Source organism: Oncorhynchus tshawytscha, linkage group LG13 (assembly GCF_018296145.1).
Source record: "Oncorhynchus tshawytscha isolate Ot180627B linkage group LG13, Otsh_v2.0, whole genome shotgun sequence".
Lineage (NCBI taxonomy): Eukaryota > Metazoa > Chordata > Actinopteri > Salmoniformes > Salmonidae > Oncorhynchus > Oncorhynchus tshawytscha.
In genome coordinates this window covers 36,692,482-36,710,400 of record NC_056441.1, presented here as the reverse complement: position 1 = coordinate 36,710,400, position 17,919 = coordinate 36,692,482, and the positions used below count along the sequence as shown (strand labels likewise).

At 43.6% G+C, this 17,919-nt stretch overlaps 1 protein-coding gene across 3 annotated transcripts; it reads left to right on the top strand.

Moving 5' to 3' along the window:
• The first annotated feature begins 110 nt into the window (after window positions 1–110).
• LOC112264844 (epsin-1) lies at window positions 111–17,688 on the top strand. Of its 3 annotated transcripts, none has more exons than XM_024441713.2 (11): window positions 111–173; window positions 841–983; window positions 1,151–1,252; window positions 2,079–2,234; window positions 9,444–9,572; window positions 10,619–10,739; window positions 10,922–11,103; window positions 11,257–12,241; window positions 13,756–13,908; window positions 14,398–14,535; window positions 15,877–17,688. In XM_024441713.2, the coding sequence occupies exons 3-11, from the start codon at window positions 1,184–1,186 to the stop codon at window positions 16,308–16,310; spliced, it is 2,367 nt and encodes a 788-aa protein (XP_024297481.1). In that variant the 5' UTR covers window positions 111–173; window positions 841–983; window positions 1,151–1,183; the 3' UTR covers window positions 16,311–17,688. The 3 variants fall into 3 exon arrangements, with proteins under 3 accessions (XP_024297481.1, XP_024297485.1, XP_024297482.1); XM_024441717.2 differs by lacking the exon at window positions 15,877–17,688 and adding an exon at window positions 14,077–14,098 and having other exon boundaries at window positions 14,398–14,488; XM_024441714.2 differs by having other exon boundaries at window positions 113–173; window positions 859–983.
• The last annotated feature ends 231 nt before the right edge of the window (window positions 17,689–17,919 follow it).

Below are 17,919 nucleotides of genomic sequence, written 5' to 3'. Positions count from 1 at the left end.
GTCTCAATAGAGACAATGTTACATCATTGCCACGTTGTTTAATTTTATTGACAACAATGTAACGTTCTCGTGATTATTAAGTAGGGGGAGTGCTCTTTTAGACAGGTCAGGTGCGGATTGCAGACGGAAGCGGAAATTGTAGTTCTTTGCAGATCCCTGAAAGCATCCCGAAGGTTCGTATTCCTTTCAAATACACGCAAAATCATATGAAAAATGGATACCCAATGGAAGCATGTTATCTTAAAAGTGTCCGTTGTCCTTAGAAGTTTATCAAAGCTATATTTTCCAAGCTGTCGTTGTTATTGGACGGCTGTCATTTATAGCTAACTGGTTAGATTGCTTGCTACGCTAAAGCTTGGAGGAAAACAACATTCGACAGCCATGAAGATGCACTGACGTTGGCTAGCTACGGTAGCTGTCCATGGTTCTGAATCGTGATGCAGACACTAGCTTGGTTGATCTATCGCAATTACTGTTCTTCAATAAGAATATTGCCAAGTAGCATGCTAAATCGACAGTAGCCTACTCGGGTGCATAGCTAATCTGTGGCACTGTAGATCCTGGATTTTGTCGGCATTACATTGGCGTTGCATGAAGCTAGCTAGCCACTAAGCTAGTTTAGCCTTTTTGCTAACGTGAATGGTGTTGATTTGGTTACAATCATGACGATGTCTAGTTACTAGGCTACCTTTGGCATTTTTCTGTTTGGTATTTACATTTAAAAACACAAAGCTAACCATTGCATAACTGGGTGGTACAATATGTTGCCCAGTGGCATGCCAATGTGAAGTTGCTTCTTCAATAGCCTATAGCTGTGTCATTGCTTTGCTCCCTTTTTAGGATCATTTTTTCCCCCAGATCTGTGTGTGCTGGGACCCAATGTTGTCGTGGAGAGAGACGAACAGAATGAGCATCCAGTGAGAGCAGATCGAAAGAGAGACCCACTTCTTTGACATCACCCCCAGTCAGTTGTATTTCAATAGGTAAACAGAGGTATAAGCAGCATGATTTGGGTTAAGTGCCAAGCAGCTTCTCCTGTGTTACAGACGCGTACATGTCTGGTGTTACGCGAGGCAAGACAGAAGCGTCATGGTGAATATATGAGTGAAAGGTGTGTGTACATGCTCTTACTAGTCTTTATGCTGACTAGGTCCTTGTGGTTTGAGACACCCCATCAGGCACCATGACGTCCTCTATGCTACGCCGACAATTGAAGAACCTCGTTCAGAACTTCTCTGAGGCTGAGGTCAAGGTAAAGGATATGATTTACTTTCCATCTCGTCTTTCCCCCTTTTCCTTTACCCTTCACTCTCTCTTTTCTTGCTCTCTGTCCTTTTGTTCTCTGACTTCCTCTTGATTTGTCTCATCTTCCTCTCACACTACTACCTTGCATACTTCCCTTCATCTTCACTCTATCCCTCTCTTTCTCGACTCTAAATGCAGTACCACGGGTGGGTCGTTTTACCTTGCAAGGGCCAGTGTGGGTTCAGGCTTTTGTGCCAGCCAATTAGTAGCACACATGCAATCCTGGATCAAGGCTTTAATTGAGCAGAATCGAGCTAGTACTGCTTGGCTCGGGCAAAAGCCTGCATCCACACTGGCCCTTGTAGGGTAAGAATGGCCACCCCTGCTGTTCAGTTGACACTGTCAGCATTCTGAAGTGCCTTTGCAGCATCGTTCTGAAATAAGACACACCCTCTGTAGCAGAGCATGGGTCCTCCATCTGCTACCCCTGTCTATAACACCAGTGACTCTAAAACCAGTCTTTTCCTACAATTATATAGTACAAGTTTGGTGCCAGAAGGCCTGGATGGTATTTGGTATTTTATAAGGATCCCCATTAGCTGTTGCAAAAGCAGCAGCTACTCTTCCTGGGGTCCACACAAAATATGAAACATATTACAGAATGACATTATACAGAACATCATTAGACAAGGACAGAACTATATACATTTTTTTTTAAAGGCACACGCAGCCTACATATCAATGCATACACACAAACTATCTAGGTCAAGTAGGTGAGCCTTTGTTCTCCGTCTGGAAAATAATCTGTGTTAACACTGCTGTATGCCTGTCAGGTGAGGGAGGCCACCTCCAATGACCCCTGGGGCCCCTCCAGCTCGCAGATGGCCGACATCTCGGACCTCACCTACAATGTGGTGGCCTGCAACGAGATCATGACCATGCTGTGGAAACGCCTCAAAGACGACAAGAACTGGAGGCACATCTACAAGGTGAGGCCAAAAGGGGTATAATCACACATATTTATAGTTCGAAAGATTTAGATTGTGTATACAAGAATTTAATCTACAGATTAGTACATCTACTCATCATAACGTCAAAGTTGTTCGTACTGTATGGCTCACTGGCTGTATGCATACTTTACTCTTTATTCTGAAACTTTATTCTGAATAATTGATGAGCTATCCTGCTGAACAGCTCAGTTCATCAACCAGTGCTGGATAGAACCCCACCTCTCTCTTTTTCCGTCACATCAAATTATTTATTTATCTTGTCTTTGGTGGGGTGGATTGCTATGACGCATTGAGTTTGAGTTACTGGTATCAATCACTTCAGTGTGGGTACCTTTCAGAGATGACAATGTCGATATCAAGCCTTTGTATATGAATGGTGCGTTTATATTTCTGTTCAGTCCATGTTTTCTGTAATATTATGTTCTCTTATTCAAGTAGGTTGGTGGTTTTTGTTGTTGAGAGCTTTGTAAAAATGTAGTATATATATATATATATATTTATATATATATTATATATATATATTATATACATATATTATATATATATATATATATATATATATTATATATATATATATTATATATTATATATATAATATAAAAAAAAAACATTATTCCTCTTACTGTGAAAATATTATTTTATATTATTTGACACTTTCTTTTTCATTTTGTTTCTTTTGCCACAAATCAGATACAAATACATTTAGTCTACAGTATTTATATTGGCATCGGACATAAACGGTACCAGTCAAGGGTTTTTCTTTATTTTGACTATTTTCTACATTGTAGAATATTACGGAAGACATATAAACTATGAAATAACACATAATGAATCATATAGTAACAAAAAGAAGTGTTAAACAAATCTAAAATATATTTTGATTCTTCAAAGTAGCCAGCCTTTGCCTTGATGACAGCTTTGCACACTCTTGGCATTCTCTCAACCAGCTTTATGAGGAATGCTTTTCCAACAGTCTTGAAGCAGTTCCCACATATGCTGAGCACTTGATGGATGCTTTTCCTTCACTCTGTGGTCCAACTTATCCCAAACCATCTCAATTGGGTTGAGGTCGGATGATTTTGGAGGCCAGGTCATCTGATGCAGCACTCTCCTTGGTAAAACAGCCTTTACACAGCCTGGTGGTGTGTTTAGGGTCATTGTCCTGTTGAAAAACAAATCAAATCAAATCAAATCACATTTTATTTGTCACATACACATGGTTAGCAGATGTTAATGCGAGTGTAGCGAAATGCTTGTGCTTCTAGTTCCGACAATGCAGTAATAACGAGCAAGTAATCTAACTAACAATTCCAAAAAAACTACTGTCATACACAGTGTAAGGGGATAAAGAATATGTACATAAGGATATATGAATGAGTGATGGTACAGAGCAGCATAGGCAAGATACAGTAGATGATATCGAGTACAGTATATACATATGAGATAAGTATGTAAACCAAGTGGCATAGTTAAAGTGGCTAGTGATACATGTATTACATAAGGATGCAGTCGATGATATAGAGTACAGTATCAACGTATGCATATGAGATGAACAATGTAGGGTAAGTAACATTATATAAGGTAGCATTGTTTAAAGTGGCTAGTGATATATTTACATCATTTCCCATCGATTCCCATGATTGAAGTGGCTGGAGTAGAGTCAGTGTCATTGACAGTGTGTTGGCAGTAGCCACTCAATGTTAGTGGTGGCTGTTTAACAGTCTGATGGCCTTGAGATAGAAGCTGTTTTTCAGTCTCTCGGTCCCAGCTTTGATGCACCTGTACTGACCTCGCCTTCTGGATGGCAGCGGGGTGAACAGGCAGTGGCTCGGGTGGTTGATGTCCTTGATGATCTTTATGGCCTTCCTGTAGCATCGGGTGGTGTAGGTGTCCTGGAGGGCAGGTAGTTTGCCCCCGGTGATGCGTTGTGCAGACCTCACTACCCTCTGGAGAGCCTTACGGTTGAGGGCGGTGCAGTTGCCATACCAGGCGGTGATACAGCCCGCCAGGATGCTCTCGATTGTGCATCTGTAGAAGTTTGTGAGTGCTTTTGGTGACAAGCCGAATTTCTTCAGCCTCCTGAGGTTGAAGAGGCGCTGCTGCGCCTTCCTCACGATGCTGTCTGTGTGAGTGGACCAATTCAGTTTGTCTGTGATGTGTATGCCGAGGAACTTAAAACTTGCTACCCTCTCCACTACTGTTCCATCGATGTGGATGGGGGTGTTCCCTCTGCTGTTTCCTGAAGTCCACAATCATCTCCTTAGTTTTGTTGACGTTGAGTGTGAGGTTATTTTCCTGACACCACACTCCGAGGGCCCTCACCTCCTCCCTGTAGGCCGTCTCGTCGTTGTTGGTAATCAAGCCTACCACTGTTGTGTCGTCCGCAAACTTGATGATTGAGTTGGAGGCGTGCATGGCCACGCAGTCGTGGGTGAACAGGGAGTACAGGAGAGGGCTCAGAACGCACCCTTGTGGGGCCCCAGTGTTGAGGATCAGCGGGGAGGAGATGTTGTTGCCTACCCTCACCACCTGGGGGCGGCCCGTCAGGAAGTCCAGTACCCAGTTGCACAGGGCGGGGTCGAGACCCAGGGTCTCGAGCTTGATGACGAGCTTGGAGGGTACTATGGTGTTGAATGCCGAGCTGTAGTCGATGAACAGCATTCTCACATAGGTATTCCTCTTGTCCAGATGGGTTAGGGCAGTGTGCAGTGTGGTTGAGATTGCATCGTCTGTGGACCTATTTGGGCGGTAAGCAAATTGGAGTGGGTCAAGGGTGTCAGGTAGGGTGGAGGTGATATGGTCCTTGACTAGTCTCTCAAAGCACTTCATGATGACGGATGTGAGTGCTACGGGCGGTAGTCGTTTAGCTCAGTTACCTTAGCTTTCTTGGGAACAGGAACAATGGTGGCCCTCTTGAAGCATGTGGGAACAGCAGACTGGTATAGGGATTGATTGAATATGACCGTAAACACACCGGCCAGCTGGTCTGCGCATGCTCTGAGGGCGCGGCTGGGGATGCCGTCTGGGCCTGCAGCCTTGCGAGGGTTAACACGTTTAAATGTCTTACTCACTTCGGCTGCAGTGAAGGAGAGACCGCATGTTTCCGTTGCAGGCCGTGTCAGTGGCACTGTATTGTCCTCAAAGCGGGCAAAAAGTTATTTAGTCTGCCTGGGAGCAAGACATCCTGGTCCGTGACTGGGCTGGGTTTCTTCCTGTAGTCCGTGATTGACTGTAGACCCTGCCACATACCTCTTGTGTCTGAGCCGTTGAATTGAGATTCTACTTTGTCTCTGTACTGGCGCTTAGCTTGTTTGATAGCCTTGCGGAGGGAATAGCTGCACTGTTTGTATTCAGCCATGTTACCAGACACCTTGCCCTGATTAAAAGCAGTGGTTCGTGCCTTCAGTTTCACACGAATGCTGCCATCAATCCACGGTTTCTGGTTAGGGAATGTTTTAATCGTTGCTATGGGAACGACATCTTCAACGCACGTTCTAATGAACTGCACACCGTATCAGCGTATTCGTCAATGTTGTTGTCTGACGCAATACTGAAACATCTCCCCAGTCCACGTGATGGAAGCAGTCTTGGAGTGTGGAGTCAGCTTGGTCGGACCAGCGTTGGACAGACCTCAGCGTGGGAGCTTCTTGTTTTAGTTTCTGTCTGTAGGCAGGGATCAACAAAATGGAGTCGTGGTCAGCTTTTCCGAAAGGGGGCGGAGCAGGGCCTTATATGCGTCGCGGAAGTTAGAGTAACAATGATCCAGGGTCTTTCCACCCCTGGTTGCGCAATCGATATGCTGATAAAATTTAGGGAGTCTTGTTTTCAGATTAGCCTTGTTAAAATCCCCAGCTACAATGAATGCAGCCTCCCGGATAAATCGTTTCCAGTTTGCAGAGAGTTAAATAAAGTTCGTTCAGAGCCATCGATGTGTCTGCTTGGGGGATATATACGGCTGTGATTATAATCGAAGAGAATTCTCTTGGTAGATAATGCGGTCTACATTTGATTGTGAGGAATTCTAAATCAGGTGAACAGAAGGATTTGAGCTGTATGTTTCTTTCATCACACCATGTCACGTTGGCCATAAGACATACGCCCCCGCCCCTCTTCTTACCAGAAAGATGTTTGTTTCTGTCGGCGCGATGCGTGGAGAAACCCGCTGGCTGCACCGCTTCGGATTGCGTCTCTCCAGTTAGCCATGTTTCCGTGAAGCAGAGAACGTTACAGTCTCTGATGTCCCTCTGGAATGCTACCCTTGCTCGGATTTCATCAACCTTGTTGTCAAGAGACTGGACATTGGCAAGAAGAATGCTAGGGAGTGGTGCACGATGTGCCCGTCTCCGGAGTCTGACCAGAAGACCGCTTCGTTTCCCTCTTTTTCTGAGTCGTTTTTTTTTTTGGTCGCTGCATGTGATCCACTCGGTTACACTGGTTGTAAGGCAGAACACAGGATCCGCGTCGCGAAAAACATATTCTTGGTCGTACTGATGGTGAGTTGACGCTGATCTTATATTCAGTAGTTCTTGTCGGCTGTATGTAAAGAAACCTAAGATGACCTGGGGTACTATTGTAAGAAATAACACGTAAAAAAAACAAAAAACTGCATAGTTTCCTAGAACGCGAAAGGCGGCCATCTCTGTCGGCGCCGGAAGTAAATGATAATCCCAATAAGCACACACCAGATGGGATGGTGTATCGCTGCAAATGCTGTGGTAGCCATGCTGGTTAAGTGTGCCTTGATTTCTAAATAAATCACTGACAGTGTCACCAGCAAAGCACCATCACACCTCGTCCTCCATGCTTCACGGTGGGAACCACACATGTGTAGATCATCCGTTCACCTACTTTACTGACTTTATTGTCCCCATGGGGACATGTTGTTGCAGTGTCATGTACACGTTTAAAGTGGCGTTTAAATAACAAAACAAATTGACAACACAACTTTCGTATCGGTTGCATACCAATAAAAATAGACTAGCTTGCTGGCCTTACTGGGTCGATAGGAACATTAGCCTGAGTTATTTAGAAGGGATATCACACCTGGCACAAATGATTGTCTAGTTCTGTTTTTCCTGCCTAGGGGTGCTTTATACCTGCGCCCAGAGGGGAGTAGTTTAAAGTCCGGGTACAGGGGGTCGCTTGAGTCTAACATTATTTTGTGAGCCTTGTGGAGGGCCCTGACCTTAAAGATCTCATCCAGGCCTGTCTGTTTGACTCCAAGTACCATATTTCTCTTGCTGACAGTGGCATTGCCAAACCAACAAACAATACAAAAAGTAAAATACTCTCAATGAAAGATTTGTAAAACAGAGTCAGTACAATTAACATTAAAAGATCCAAGCTTTTTGAGAAAGTACAGTCTCTGTTGACTCTTTTTGTAGATCAGGTCTGTACATTTACTCCACTGAAGCTTATTGTCCAAGAGGACACACAGATATTTATATTCCTCTACAATCTCTATGTTCTGACCTCTGATAGATGTTGCAGAGGTAGGTGTTGTACGCTTCCTGAAGTCTATGTACATCTCTTTGGTCTTATTGGTATTAAGGACCATGTGTGATTGGTCACACCACTCTACAAAGTCATCTAGGACCGGGCCATGATGTTCCTCGTCATCATGCAACAGGCTGATCAAGGCAGTATCATCAGCAAACTTAACGAGGTGTCTGTCAGGATGGGAACTAGTACAACTATTAGTGTACAGGAATGGGGACAAAACACATCCCTGAGGAGAGCCTGTGTTGGTGGTGCGCATGTCCCACACGTGGGGATCCACCTTGAACCGCTGTGACCGTTGGCTCAGGAAGTCCAACAGCCACAAAACCAGCCCCCCGTCTAAGGAGAAGTCCCAAATGTGTCTCTGCCAGAATGTAAAGCTGGAGGCAGAAGAAAAGCCAAAAAACAAAACCCTGACATGTGATTTGGCACCCTGTCGATGTCTATAGACCATGTTGAGGAGTGTAAGAATGGCATCATCAACTCCTCTGCTGGGCTGACAGGCAAACTGAAATGGGTCGAGGAGCTTCTGGGTGACGCTGAGAATATTACTTTTTCACAATTTTCTTAACGCATTTCATTGCTAAGGATGTCAAGGCGACAAGACGGTAGTCATTCAGCACAGAGGGATTAGATGCTTTAGGAATTGTTATATTTATTGAGTTTTTCCACAATACTGGTACGTGTTGCAGGTCAAGCAACTCCGCTTCTCACAAAGACACAACGGTTGGAACCAGAATTCTTAACTTTGGACTCATCAGACCAAAGGACAGATTTCCACCAGTCTAATGTCCATTGCTCGTGTTTCTTGGCCCATGCAGGTCTCTTCTTCTTATTGGTGTCCTTTAGTAGTGGTTTCTTTGCAGCAAATAGACCATGAAGGCCAGATACACGCAGTCTCCTCTGAACAGTGGATGTTGAGATGTGTCTGTTACTTGAACTCTGTGAAGCATTTATTTGGGCTGCAATTTCTAAAGCTGGTAACACTAATGAACTTATCCCATGCAGCAGAGGTAACTCTGGGTCTTCCTTTCCTGTGGCTGTCCTCATGAGAGCCAGTTCCGTCTTGATGATTTTTGTGACTGCACTTTCGAAGTTCTTGAAATTTCCCAGATTGACTAACCTTCATGTCTTAAAACAATGATGGGCTGTTGTTTCTCTCTTCTTATTTGAGCTGTTCTTGCAATAGTATGGACTTGGTCTTTTGCCAAATAGGGCTATCTTCTGTATGCCACCCCTACCTTGTCACAACACAACTGATTGCCTCAAACGCATTAAAAAGGAAAGAAATTACACAAATTACACTTTTTTTGGTTACTACATGATTTCATGTTTTATTTCATAGTTTTGATGTCTTCACTATTATTCTACAATGTAAAAAATAAAGAAAAACCCTGCAATGAGTGGGTGTGTCCAAACTTTTGACTGATACTGTATGTTTTGTCATCTTTCTCAACTTTTACAATCCGCTTGTAATTTCATACAAACGCTCCCCTCTTCGCCATATTTCTCTGGCACATCTTGGCTTTCACTATGGTGCCATCTTACATTTTTATGAATGATTGTATTTATTTTCCTTCTGACGATTGCTCCATGCAGGGATCAAGTTTCAGAGAGTATTTTAAAGGAGTAGGGGATGGTCGTCTTGATTCCCTATTTAATTTTTTTACTCCCATCCCCCAACTGCAGTCGTTGACCCTGCTGGAGAACCTGTTGAAGACAGGCTCAGACCGTGTTCTGAATACGATGAAGGACAACATCTACATTGTGAAAGCGCTAACAGAGTTCCGTTTCCAGGACAAGGATGGAAAAGATCAGGTACTAAAGCTAAATGCATGTTTGTCCCACCAACTCCTCTGATATGCAGGTTCCATCTCCAAGGTATTACTTTTGAAGCCTCCCCACTTGAGAAATGAACAGTGAGTGAATTTACGTATTCAAAATTACCATTGGCATACCTTTTATCTCCAGGTTATCTCTTCATTGCTCTAACTGAACGAATAATATTAAAATGCATCAGAATCTCTCGTGGCTTCACGTTAAAAACAAATTACTATCTAGTCTTCTGATTTTCTTAAGGAATGCTATATTTAAAATTTTTAAAAACACAGTATTTCTCAGTCCAATTAGTACATACTAGCCACACGCATAACCACCAAACCAGACAGGCAAATTCAGGGCAGCTAAAACAACTCAAGCCAAGGACAAATCGCCTTAAATCTACAGTTTTATCAGTTTTATTTAAATCTACGCGCTATAGCTAAATGGAACTTTTTACCAATCCATATTTCTCAGGCAAAAAGTAAATCCACCTTCAAGAAAAAAATAAAAGAACATCGAATGTGGTAGACCATATCACTGGACAGGAAGTAGAAAGTATCAACTGAATGTTAAATGTGTTTCCTGTCAGGTATTTTAATTATCTGTATTGTCTACTTGTTGAATGTTTGAAGTCTTGATTTGTGGTTGTTTGTAATGTCTTGTTAATTGGTGTTGGACCCCAGGAAGATTAGCTAGCGTTGTGGCTTTAGCTAATGGGGATCCTAATAAAAATGACAAAACGAGCATAACTTTTATGATTAGTACATTCAGAAAATCTCCAGCGAAAGTGCTTTGTCGAACAGGAATAGGTGTAAACTGGTCCGGGGGAAACCAGTCCAATAAGTGAGTGAGGCTTGGAAGTATCTGGCTCTACTAACATCTAAGCTAACACAGTGCTTTGTCATTCATACACTGACCACTTCTTTTCTGATATTGAGCTTTCCCATACAAATTTGGCACAGTTACACTTAGGGAGCCCCGTGCTCCGGAAAGAGAGCTGTCTAGTGGTACGTACTAATGTCTGCTCATGCTATCCTTCACAGGGGGTGAACGTGAGGGAGAAGGCCAAGGTAGTACTGGTTCTTATGGAGGACGACGAGAAACTAAAGGAAGAGCGAGAGTCTGCGCTCAAGACCAGAGACAAGATCTCAAAGAACGCCACTGGTGAGCATTAGAGCACAGACTCAACATTTTGAGAGACTTCATTTGACCCATTTCTCTTAAAAACATTCCTGGAGAATCTCACAGAAAGCAATTTCTTCAGTTGAAACCTGAATTGACCCCCAACCCTGCTTGACATAATAATGTATCTTATCATGCTATATCTTATTGTGCTCTTCCCACAGCCTCCTCGGACGACCCCAACGACCCCAAGGACCCCAACTACAAGCCAGTGTATGTCCCAGGAGCCACCGGGCTCCCCTCCCTGGCCAACATCCCGTCTGTGGCTGATCTCGCCGCCAGCTTTGAGGCCAAGAAGCAAGAAAAACTGAGACTAGAGGCCCAGAAAAAAGAGGAGGAACGAAGGGTTAGTTTTACACTTCAATAGTCTGATTTCTCCCTTTATTTGGACTCAAAGACGCCTTCAGTAAATTATTGTACACTTAGGACAATTTTGGATCATCGACCAAATAAATGTGTGTTTGACATCATGATTGTCCAATCACTTATGTAATTGCAGTCGAAGATGACCAAGGAAGAGCTTGAGTGGGAGGATGCCGCCAAAGCAGGAAAAGTTGCTGACGCCTTTTGCGGGGCAGATGCGCCATCAGAGGAGGATGCATGGGGTGCAGCAGCCAAGACACCCGCTCCTGATCCTTGGGGGGTTGCGTCCAAAGCTCCATCCGAGGATGCATGGGGCGGATCATCCAAAGCTCCATCCGAGGATGCATGGGGTGCACCATCTAATGCTACAACAGAAGAAGCAGATCCTTTTGCGGCACCAGCCAGTGCCCCAACAGATGGTTCAGATCCTTTTGCGGCTACAATAGATGGTTCTGATCCATTTTCTGCACCATCCAATGCATCATCTAAAGTTGAAGCTGATCCGTTTGGGGCACCAAAAGATGATCCCTTTTCAGCACCATCCAATACATCAAAAGATGGTTCCGATCTGTTTGGGGCACCAAAAGATGATCCCTTTTCAGCACCATCCAATACACCAAAAGGTGGTTCCGATCTGTTTGGGGCACCAAAAGATGATCCCTTTTCAGCACCATCCAATACACCAAAAGGTGGATCTGATCCGTTTGGGGGACCAAAAGATGATCCCTTTTCAGCACCATCCAATACACCAAAAGGTGGTTCTGATCCGTTTGGGGCACCAAAAGAGGATCCCTTTTCAGGACCATCTAATATGTCTAAAGATGGAGCCGATCTGTTTGGGGCACCAACAGAGGATCCATTTTCGGCACCATCCAATATGCCAAAAGACAATTCCGATCCTTTTGGGGCCCCATTGAATAACCCAACGAAAGGTGCTGATCCTTTTAGGGCACCATCCAGTCCACCAACCGAGGCTTCAGATGCGTGGGGTGCTCCATCCAATCCACCGTCTGAAAAGAAGGCTGATCCCTGGGGAGACGAGGGAACCACAGCTGCCTCTCCCCCCGCAGATCCATTTGGCGATGGCTCGAAGGCTGATGATGACGCATGGGGACCACCAGGTAAGGAGTAATGGTTATTTTTTTATGTTTTTTATTTCACCTTTATTTAACCAGGTAAGCTAGTTGAGAACAAGTTCTCATTTACAACTGCGTCCTGACCAAGATGAAGCAAAGCAGTGAGACAGAAACAACAACACTGACAACACAGAGTTACATGGAATAAACAAGCGTACAGTCAACACAATAGGAAAAAAGAAAGTCTATATACAGCGTGTGCAAATGGCATGAGGAGGTAAGGCAATAAATAGGCCATAGTAGCAAAGTAATTACAATTTAGCAGATTAACACTGGAGTGATAGATGAGCAGATGATGGTGTGTAAGTAGTGATACTGGTGTGCAAAAGTGCAACAAAGTAAATAAAAACAATATGGGGATGAGGTAGGTAGATTTTGGTGGGCTATTTACAGATGGACTATGTACAGCTGCAGCGATCGGTTAGCTGCTCAGATAGCTGATGTTTAAAGTTAGTGAGGGAAATGTAAGTCTCCAGCTTCAGCGATTTTTGCAATTCGTTCCAGTCACTGGCAGCAGAGAACTGGAAGGAAAGGCGGCCAAATGTGGTGTTGACTTTGGGGATGACCAGTGAGATATACCTGCTGGAGTGCGTGCTACGGCTGGGTGTTGTTATCATGACCCGTGAGCTGAGATAAGGCGGAGCTTTACCTAGCATAGACTTGTAGATGACCTGGAGCCAGTGGGTCTGGCGACAAATATGTAGCGAGGGCCAGCCGACTAGAGCATACAGGTCGCAATGGTGTGTGGTATAAGGCGCTTTGGTAACAAAACAGATGGCACTGTGATAGACTGCATCCAATTTGCTGAGTAGAGTATTGGAAGCTATTTTGTAGATGACATCGCTCGAAGTCGAGGTTCGGTAGGATAGTCAGTTTTACTAGGGTAAGTTTGACGGCGTGAGTGAAGGAGGCTTTGTTGCAAAGCCGATTCTAGATTTGATTTTGGATCGGAGATGTTTGATATGAGTCTGGAAGGAGAGTTTACAGTCTATCCAGACACCTAGGTATTTGTAGTTGTCCACGTATTCTAGGTCAGAACCGTCCAGAGTAGTGATGCTAGTCGGACAGGCGGGTGCGGGCAGTGAATGGTTGAAAAGCATGCATTTGGTTTTGCTAGCATTTAAGAGCAGTTGGAGGCCACGGAAGGAGTGTTGTATGGCATTGAAGCTCGGTTGGAGGTTAGTTAACACAGTGTCCAAAGAAGGGCCAGATGTATACAGAATGGTGTCGTCTGCATAGAGGTGGATCAGGGAATCACCCGCAGCAAGAGCGACATCGTTGATATATACAGAGAAAAGAGTCGGTCCGAGAATTGAACCCTGTGGGACCCCCATAGAGACTGTCAGGACAACAGGCCCTCCAATTTTACACATTGAACTCTGTCTGAGTAGTAGTTGGTGAACTACTGGTAATGGTTATAACCTTGTGACATCATCACACATGCTCTTAATACAGATTTTGGCTCAATCCTAAAGTTAACCCCTTCCCCTTTCCTCCAGCATCGACTCCGCCCACCGCCAGTGACCCTTGGGGTGCAACTGCTGCTCCCACAGACACAGCATCGACAAGTGACCCCTGGGGAGATGGAGGAGCTTCCACCACTACAGACACTATGAACTCTGACCCATGGGGAGCTCCAAGTAATGGCACAGGTAATGTACTGTAGTAATGTATGCTTCCTAAAGGCTAAAAAGCTCCAAGCTCTGAGGAAGGCGTCTGACACACGCCGCAATGTAAGCCTGTCTTTTTGTCCTGGCAATAAGCCTCAAACATCCTTGCATGCAGATATCTGAGTGCTCCTTTTTCTTTCTCTGGGCTAGTCGGCAATTGATGTGTCCTGGGGTAAGATGGTTTTTTTGGATTCCTAAGTCCCTTAGTTAAACGCTGTATTCCCTTTTTCAGTCAAGCATGTTCGGTTACGCTCACAGAATCCATTCATTGTTTTTCTTTGTGTGCTAGCACTCCATCTGTCTTCCCTCTGTCTGTCTCCAACAACTATACTTAACACATCCTTGTCTGGTGAAACCCATCCTTGCTCATATTTATACTTCCCACCCATAGGCAATGATTCCTCTAGTGTTTGGCGAAATCTTCAAGATCTCTTATTGTATATCACAATAATATTTGCTCTCTCTCTACAGACAATGGAGCCGCCGCAGACGAAAACAACAAATCGCCAGCTTCGTTCCTTGGCGCAGGAGCTTCACTCGTGAACATGGACTCACTCCTCTCCTCCGAACCCAAACAACCCCCCCTCAACGTCCTTGCCAAGCAACAAAGTAAGGACGGGTAAATGAAAGAGAGACCAGGGGAGAGAGAGAGGGAATATATATTTATCCATTCATTTAAAGCAGTGCTTGTGATTCAGTGTTTTGACTAGGTCTTCCTACCCCTATAGTGGATAACTGTTGTGTGGGTCAGCATCGGTAGTTGTAGTCACTTACAGTACCAGTCAAAAGTTTGGACACCTACTCATTCAAGGGTTTTTCTTTATTTTTACTATTTTCTACATTGTAGAATAATAGTGTAGACATCAAAACTATGAAATAACACATATAGAATCATGTAGTAACCCAAAAAAGTGATCGACAAATCAAAATATATGATAGATTTTAGATTTTTCAAAGTAGCCACCCTTTGCCTTGATGACAGCTTTGCACTCTCTTGGCATTCTCTCAACCAGCTTCACCTGGAATGCTTTTCTAACAGTCTTGAAGGAGTTCCCACATGTTGAGCACTTGTTGGCTGCTTTTCCTTCACTCTGTGGTCCAACTCATCCCAAACCATCTCAATTGGGTTGAGGTTGTGTGATTTGTTGAGGCCAGGTCATCTGATGCAGCACTCCATCACCCTTCTTCTTGGTCAAATAGCCCTTACACCGCCTGAGGTGTGTTGGTTCATTGTCCTATTGAAAAGCAAATGATAGTACCCCTAAGTGCAAACCAGATGGGATGGCGTATCACAGCAGAATGCTGTGGTAGCCATGCTGGTAAAGTGTGCCTTGAATTCTAAATAAATCACTGACAGTGTCACCAGCAAAGCACCCCCACACCTGTGGCGGTCCTCATGAGAGCCAGTTTCATCATTGCGCTTGATGGTTTTTTGCGACTGCACTTGAAGAAACTTTCAAAGTTCTTGACACAACACAACTGATTGGCTCAAACACATTAAGAAGAAAAGAAATGCCACAATATAACTTTGATCAAGGCACACCTGTTAATTTAAATGCATTCCAGGTGACTACCTCATGAAGCTGGTTGAGAGAATGCCAAGAGTATGCAAAGCTGTCATCAAGGCAAAGTGTGGCTACTTTGAAGAATCTCAAATATGAAATATATTTAGATTTGTTTAACACTTGTTTTTGGTTACTACATGATTCTATATGTGTTATTTCATCGTTTTGATGTCTTCACTGTTATTCTACAATGTAGAAAATAGTCACATAAAGAAAAATCCTGGAATGATTAGGTGTGTCCAAGCTTGACTGGTACTGTATATATTTTAAATATGTAACCTTTTCACTCCTCCCTCTGTTCTACACTCTCTTGGAATGTTTTGTACTGTGTATCCCTCCTCCTCCCTCTCTTGCCACATTTCTTTTGCCTTTCCTAATTTCCCAGGCGTTTTACAAGGCCCAGGCCCTATGGGCAGAGTCACGTCCATTGCTGGCGTGTCTCGTACTACAATCCCCCCAAACTCCAGCCTTTTTGGTTCCACCGCTATGTCCTACGGTGTTACCCACCCCAGCTTTCGGTCCCCCAACACCATGCTGGGGACTCCTTTATCCCAGCTATCATCCCATTCCCTGGGCATGCCTCGTCCTGGCCTGGCTATGCCTGCAATGGGTCCTCAGATGGCACCCCCCTGTTTTGGAGCTGTGATGGTACAACCCAATTGTCCGGGGGTGATTCCTCAGGCAGGTCACTCTGCAGTGGCCCACTTGGGAGCTTCCACTCCTCCAATGGGACGCGGGGTCCCTTTGCAGCCACACATGGTTTTGGACACCGGGATGGGAGAGCCTCTTCAACAGAACAACAATCCTTTCCTTTTTTGAAAAGCTACAACCTGCCCAGCTCACCTTCCTCAACCCCAATATCTACAATGGTTAATATAATGTACATGTCCAATTTAGGTGTATGGAACGATATGTAAGAAATTAAGCAAGGCAAAATATAAGTATTTTGAAATAATTTTTCATGGAAAAACATTCCATTTTGGTTGATTCGATTTTCATTTAGGTCCTTTCAAGAGTGGGGAACTTAGCGGGGATCGTAGGAGTTAGATCCATTTAGGTCTTGTGTGATTTTGCTCTTGTGCTGTCCGTTTTCAGTTACGCTGACCAGGTTATTATCAATGCTCGCGTTCCTTATGCTTGACTCAAAAGGCTCTGAGAGGGATGGACGGAGGGTTAAGAAGACCTGATAGCAATATTTGTACAATCATTACAAAAGCCTACAGTGGGACACGTACCCATAAAGAACAGGATGCTTGTAGAGATGCTTTCAGGAAGTGTGTGTGTGTGTGTGTGTGAGCGGGCATGTTTTGTGTGAAGATGAGGTGAGGTCCTTCAGCAAAAGTAACCATAACAACAGTCACTTTTTAAAGTCTTATTTAAAGTTCTATTGTATTTTTTAAATTAATTTATTATCCTATTTATTGTATTTATTTATTTATTAAATGATTTGTTTGTTTCTTGAACACTTGGCCTCCAACAGACACTTTCGAAAAACAAACTAGAGCCATATTCAAATTCATTCATATGACATTACTGACTGCAAACATCAAAGTTGTCATTTTCCCCTGGGTTTCTTGAGTTGAACAGTGACTTTGGTTGGAAAAGGTCATATCCAATTGGATAGAACCCTAATCATCCACATGATCATCCAATAGTGGCTTTATTTCCCTTTTATCATTTTATACACATGTATGTGTCTACTTATTTTCTTGTGTTCGGGAATAAACACATTGTATACAAATGAAAGCTGGATTTGTCATCCTTTTTTTCTGTCCTGCGAAGCTATCTGTCAGTTGAAAGTAGTTGTTTTTTTGTCAAATATTTGTATTGAAAGACAACATTCCATGCATACAGTACTGTTAATGTATATCTATTCAGTGAGTTTTCATCGTGAGGCCTATTGGATGCTTGTCATTCTGTATTTTTGCATTCCTTCTTTGGCCTCAAACGAAACGGTCGAAGGTCAACAAGACGGCGCACAAAACGTGAAGCGAAATGAAAGTGGGACTGGAAGTCAACAAATGAATTGATCTAAATCGTAGTGCAAGTGTATTAGTATAGCTACGATAAATGTTATCATAGCTACTATTATAATTACATTTTGTATGATCAATCTTTATTTTATTGTGTATGTCAAGGCTGTGATGTAAACTGTGACAGTACACATTTGAGAAATAAAATGATTCAATTCCTGAGAGCTCAGCTCTGACTACAGTATCTGCAAATTCTCTCTCTGTTGGCATTTCTTATGTTTTAAGGCGTCTCCATCAATGCCTGTTATCTCTTTGAATGAGGCGTATGGTCTATGCGCAATCAACACTTGTCTCAATCCGCATCATAGTGATGGTAGTTATTACAAATGGCCACAAGAGGGCTGGCGACACATCTGTTCCTCCAGTACAGTGAGTCTGTTATTTACCGCATATAT